General features: G+C 45.1%; 1 protein-coding gene across 1 annotated transcript; it reads left to right on the top strand.

Moving 5' to 3' along the window:
- Positions 1-591: 591 nt before the first annotated feature.
- LOC135308340 (histone H1-like) lies at positions 592-2,521 on the top strand. The gene is given in 4 exon segments (XM_064433280.1): positions 592-621; positions 1,881-2,082; positions 2,085-2,372; positions 2,375-2,521. Coding segments are annotated over 4 exon segments (609 nt in total). The 3' UTR covers positions 2,464-2,521.
- Positions 2,522-6,692: the final 4,171 nt, after the last annotated feature.

Raw genomic sequence — 6,692 nt, 5'->3', positions numbered from 1 at the left:
GACTCAAGTTTTGCACAAACTCACTTAGTATCATCCCAATGTGGAGCTTAAGTTAGGCCTTGAATATTTCTACTTCTGCAAATAAATCATTAGATCTGTACCAGTCATTTACCAGCCCAACTTTGCCTGTCCTAATGAGCAACACATTGCATTTATCACCCCCTCTGTCATCATTTATCATGGTGTAGTCCATTAAAATCCTTGAACAAACCTCTCCCCTGCACCGAGGAGCTGCAGGATTTGACCCACTTAAATTTAATAAGAGACAGATAATTTCTGAAGTCTCTCTGATGTTAGTAATTCTCATGGTTTTCTTTTTTTATATTAGGTATTGTTGCCTGGAATTTAAGGCTCAGATAATTAAGTAGATTTATATTTATATTGTCTTATTATTTACTCATGTCTGTTACTTAAAACCTAATAACAAACAATGGCACTATTACTCAAGTACTTAAGATATCCATAATTGAAATTAGGATCCAGTGCAAATGACTGCTTATTCTGACTTGATGGATAAATAAACATTCATCAGTAAAAGCAATGAGGACAGCAAATAATAAAGGAACCCTTGCTCTCTTTATCCTGTGTCACATGGCCAGGACATGTACCATTGCCTTGAAGGTGGGAAGATGCAGACATCAATATCAAGGATAGGAAAGCAGATTGGAAAGTGAAATCTGATATAATTTTGGACACGAAGGTCTTGGGATACCAGCAAGACAAGATTTGAGGGAGGCGATAACATCTTTATTGCACATAGGGATAGAATGATAAAAAGAAATAAGCATTCAGTCTCAAAATGCTTTTTCAGCTTGCATGCTGTAAAGCTTGTCTGCTCTTCCAAGTATATTATTATGTCTCAGGAATGATATTATCTCTCCCTGCAGACTCGGTAGTGCTTAAAATGTCAGCTCTTCTTGAAGATGTCTGCTTTGCACCTTCCATCTGTTCCCAGGGATGAAGCTGCTGTCCATCTCTGCTTCCCACATCTCCCACAGCAACATGGGAAAAGGCAGAGAAGGGTTTCCAAATAAAATATGTTTTTTAGATTAATATTAACCTCATTTCCATACCTCAAACTGTTGGCAGAGACCACAGAACATGGGTATTATATGCCTGCCATGTGAAATACTATTTATAGGAGCCAGCTCTCTGAGTAGGCACAAGAAAAAGTTACCAGTTGTTTCAGTGCAATATGTGTACAGTAAAATTAGTCTATAATCCTTAAGAAAAATCTTTTACTGGGAAGAAAAAAGAGTTTTAAAAAAAGAGTTGGTGGGTGTAGCAAAATTAGTTTGAGTTCTTTCTAAAAAGAAATAAGAAAAAACTAAAGCAAACAGGAAATACCTTAAACTCATATTGTAGATGCTTAGGTAGCATTTATTTTAATTAGAAGTGTACAAAAAACCAATCAGGCTTTTGTGTTCATGTAGCTTGGATAAGGGATGGCATGTTTCCCATTTTTGAGAGGGAAGAAAGGTAGAGTTCAGCTGATTTGCCCAGTCACACCACATCCCTACCAGCACACTGAATTAAACCCTGCTCCTTTCCCAAGGATGTGCCCATCCCACTGTCCTTTGGGGGCCAAAGTCAAACCAGCCTTCCAAGGGAATTCCCGACGTGGTTTTACTGCGGGTAAAGAAGGGAGGGCGGGGAGGCCTTTTGGCCGGCTGTGACAGCACACAGCTGGACTGTTCGTGCCATAAAAGCAGGAGGGTTTGGCTGCAGGGAGCCCGTCCTGAGGAGAAGGCAGGCAGGCAGCCGTAGTGGTTTCCCTGGGCTGCAGATGAAGGCCAGCACGATGCTGGACACTGCGCCGCCACCAAGAAGCTGAAGAAGGCGGTGAGCAGCTCCAAGGCCCGCCAGGCCCTGGGGCCCAGCCATGTCACCAAGGCCGTGTCACCAAGGCCGTGTCACCGAGGCCATGTCACCAAGTCTGTGTCACCGAGGCTGTCCCCAAGGCCATGTCTGCCTCCAAGGAGCTATGGGGGCTCTCCCTCGCCACGCTGGCTGCTGGCGGCTACCACGTGGAGAAGAACAAGAGCCACATCAAGCTGGGGCTCAGGAGCCTCGTCAGCAGTGGCACCTGGTGCAGACCAAGGGCATGGGTGCCTCTGGCTCTTTCAAGCTGAGCAAGAAGCTGGGTGAGACAAAAGAAAGGGCAATGAAGAAAAGGACAGCTGCCACACCCGAGAAGCCGGTGGCCAAGAAGCCTGCTAGCACTGCCAAGAAGCAAAAGAAAGCAGTGGCAGTGAAGAAGAGCCCCAAGAAGGTGAAGAAGCCGGCAGCCACAGCAGCCAAGAAAGCAGCCAAGAGTCCCAAGAGAGCCACAGGGGCAGGCCACCCCAAAAAGGCAGTGAAGAGCCCAGCTAAGGGAAAGCGGTGAAGCCCAAAGCAGCCAAGCCTAAGGTAGCCAAACCCAAAGCGGCCAAGGTAAAGAAGGCAGTGCCAAAAGAGAATTAAGATGACTGAGAAAAATTGAGAGTCTACTCATTTAAATAAACCCTGTCATCTTAAATCATTTTACAGTCCTCTAGTGATGAGTCCAGTTACCTAAACCAAAGGTACTGCTACGGGAACTTGACACTCGGGACAGGGTATGCATGCCACCCAGCAACATTGTACCTTTGATAGCTCCTGGACAGGATAGTGAAAAATTGATGGGACACACCAATAGCTAGAAATATTAGGTTTGTCAGTTTGGTGAAGAATTTAATTCTCCTTGCACCATGTTTGTTGTCCCTTCTGCAAACGGGCCCCGCAGAGAGACAATAAACACGGCTTTTATATTTTGAAACAGAAAACGGGGAGCTGTGAGAGCATACAGCTGGACTGTATGCACCAAAAAAGGAGGAAGGGTTTGGCTTTGGAGAGCCAACCCCTGAGGAGAAGGCAAGCAGTTGGTCAGTAAGCTGGGTGGTAACCACTCATAGCCAGCCAGGTTTGAATGTGGAGTATTTTGGATAGGGTGTGTAAGAGCTGTGTAAACCAAAGTCTCTGCTGTATGAACCACGAGTGTTGTGCTATCTCTCCGTCTCCCCCCATTGTGACAGCCAACAAGGCACCTTTTATACCCAAAGCATTTTGCAGCTTTCAGCCAGGGTGAGGTGGTCTTACAGTGAGCACAGGTACAATTTGTATCCCCAGAAATTCATTTACACACTGCTCAGGTTGTGCCTGGAGACCTCAGCATCCACAGAATACACGGAGGAACAGGGATCCATTTCCAGTTCTGGGCTGGCCTCTGTGCCAGCATGGCCACCACCCAAACACAGGGGACCAGACAAACACCTGCACTCCCAGGGGAGACCCCAAGCCTCCTGCCAGGCACAGATGGGGCAGCCCAGCCTTTATCCCTTGTCCCTGTGCACTCACAGCCACGTGCCAGCCATGCTCGCACACGCGGCACCGACACGATCCACCCACTCTGCTAGCTCCTTCCCTCAGCATTACGTCAGCCTGTTCCACAGCACCAGAGCCAGCCTGCTCCCCCAACACAGCCCTTCACCCAGGAACTCAAAAATATCCCTCCCTTCTGGTCTTGCCAGCCTCCAGCCGGGGCAAGTTCCACTTGGCTCTGTTTTTATGCTGCTCTCGTGCCACACTGCCATGACTTCATGTGAGTCCAGAACTCGTCTCACCAAGAGCTCAGAGCCGAGCTGCATCCCCTGGTCCGCAGCACTTACAGATAGAAGGATGTGATTCCAGCCAGGGATCTCCTGAAATGGAGCTTTTCAACCCTTCCCAGGAGGTCTCTGAGGCCACGTCTGTCACGGTGTCCCGCGTAGGGCTCCGCACGCGCATGGGGTGGCTCAGCCCTGCTGTGGGTGTGCATTGCTCCATACTGTGTCTGGAAAACATGGGCATGGAATGCCTGGAGGTGTGCTACTTCCCTGATGGGTGCTAATTAAAAGTACATTATGAACCGTTCCGTTTATTGGTGTAGAGTCCTTAAAGTTTTGCACTGTTAAGGCCGGTTTTAAACATTTATTATGCCTTATTATGCACTAGCTGACAGCAGGGCTGGGATCACTGCAGCTCATTCAGTTGCTGCTTTTACCAACTGCATTTAAAAGAAAGTCTTAATTTTTCCATCTGTGAACCTCCCCTCCATTTTTCCCTTCCTCTCACTTTGTTTCCCTTTGTGTGTGGTTCCTACATTTATGGTGGTCCTCTTTGGCAAACTAACAACGACCAGCTGAACAATCGCAGGGAGCAATTTTTCTACCCCTGCCATCCTTCCACACACCAAGGAAATCCAAGATCTTTTAACCTATTCCCAGGTGTTTCTGCTTTTCCCCTTTTTGAAGTAGAAGTACTGCATACTTTCATCCCTGTTATGAGTATTTTAATGTCAGAAGTAACATCAGATGTGATTTTGCCCTGTGCATTCCCAGGATATCCATCGGGAATATTGTTCATGCATGCAAAAGCAGGTCACAGACATACTAAACCCAACTGAAATTGAGTCTGGTCTTCAAAACAAACTTCCTCCATACTCAAGGTAAAACACTGAGTGATCTTGAATCATTAAGACTACTAAATGCCACCTTCTTTTCCAATAAACACATACTAACAATTTCAGACACTTTTCCCCTTTTGTTCCAAGTAGTTTGTTTTTTCCAAGATCATCCTTCTTTACAAGAATGCAGGACAGTAGCAATTTCCTCAGGAAGCTCATAAAAATCCTTATTCAGTATATTCCAGAAAATTATTCTGAGGAATAAAAAGGAAATTAGAGCACCCACCTCCTATATTTCTCAGAGTATTTACATGTATTATGGCTCTTGAGATGATTAAATGCCACGGAGTAAGCAAGGAGACTTTTACTGCGAAAATCCTCACGCTTTGTTTAAAATAAGTTATCTTTGATCTCAGCATCCAGTCATAAAGGGAGGATCACCAAAGACACCAGTGTTTCTGTGAAGATGGTGTTCATGAGATGACACACAGCCTATCCAACACCTTCCCTCCTGTGGCACTGATCATGCCAACCCCAGTTTTCCCAGGGTATTCCAGCCCTCTGAGCAATTGCGGCAACCTCCTGGCCCTTTGCCACTCAGCCCGGGATATTCTTGGCAGCAGTGATAAGGGCACTTGTTCCAAATAAGGAGAAATCTAGAAACTGGTTTGTCTCCAACCAAATCCACCAAAGCTCTCGGGACCGGACACGGGCGGGGAGAAAAAACACCCACAAAAAACTCAAATGAAGCAAAAGTGAACTTCTGACTGTCTGTCTCGCCAGCACCAGCTAAATCTCATTAAAGAGCCACAATGATGAAATACATTGACAGTAAGTGCAACAGACTTGAAGAAAGACCTTAAAATGTTTATGCTAATGCAAAGTTTCAGTTTCACATTCCACACAAGCTTTCCAAACAAGAACAGTGCCAGAAAGCATGGAAGAACAATCTTAATTTTACTTTTCTAAAAAAGTTCCAAACAAAATATCAAGCAAAAAAATTCAAGCACCAAATCCCCAATTTTCCATTTTTTTTCTCACCACCTGCGTATTTTGCTGGACAGGTGAAAAAAAAAAAAAGGCTTCCCTCAGTTTGCTCAGTTTGCTTGTAAGACAAACCTCTGTTGGAGCTATGAGCTCCTTCAGAGTCTAGAGGAACAACATGAAGCAGCTGGTGCCTGATTTACACCATGGAGGAGCCACCCCAGTAACTCCACATTTACCCCCCACATAGCAGGGAGGCACCCCTGTGCAGAGACTGAATAACTCAACACTCTGAAAACAAAAGAAAAACCCCAAGAAAGCTCAGTCCCAGTTCTATTCCAAATCTATTATTTAGTCTGACTGCCCCTGCTCTATTTCCTCCACTTTGATCAACTAATGACCAAGAAAAGCAATTACCAGCATAAGGAAAATATATTCTTGGTATCTTTGAACTGCTGTGGCAAGTGTAAATGCATTCCTTTCATGAGAACAGAGGAAATATTTCTTCAGTGGCTAAGATGAGAAATGAAGAGGAAACAAGTAGGAGGAGGTAGGGGAGAGACTATTATTTTATTAACTAATTAGATCAGCATTGAAAGAAAACAAGCCTGCAAATCTCTGCATTATTGATTGTGCAGATATACTGCAATGTACAGCAGAGATGATGAAACCCTGGGATGTGCATTGGGAAATGGCTTGTCCTGCGTGGACAGGCGAGTACAACAACCTACAAAATAACTGAGTTATTGTCACTGACAGTTTTGGGGAAATGATGTGTGCAGGTAAAAACTGGTCTTGCAGCCTGTTCTTTAAAGTCTTCCAGTACCAGCACATGAGAGAGAACAAATCCCTGTGCCATTTCTCTGTTTTTTTTGTGCATTTCCATTAACATCTCCACTGCCACAGTTCCAGTTGGCTACAGCACCACCAAACATGCCAGAATAAACCCAAGCAGCTCTGCAATAACAACGGGCCCAAAACAGACTGAACCACTTCAGCACCAGCTGTGGCTGGGCCAGACACCACCAGAACAATGCCCCAGCCTGCCCCACAGGGTTCCCTGGGGGGGAGATGATGCTGAAGGACATAAACTGAAAATCCCCGATACCCTCTCAAAAACGAACACGTGGGAGCAAACATTTAACATTAAACTCTATCTACACTTCTACAAAAACACTCCAAGAAAGAACAAAACATAATGCCTTAAAAAAATACAAACAAAGAGTGGAATTTGGGGAAATATAAA

This window comes from Passer domesticus, chromosome 9 (assembly GCF_036417665.1).
Source record: "Passer domesticus isolate bPasDom1 chromosome 9, bPasDom1.hap1, whole genome shotgun sequence".
In the NCBI taxonomy this organism is placed as follows: Eukaryota; Metazoa; Chordata; class Aves; order Passeriformes; family Passeridae; genus Passer; species Passer domesticus.
The sequence above is the reverse complement of the archived record's forward strand: the minus strand, read 5'-3'. Positions and strand labels throughout refer to the sequence as shown.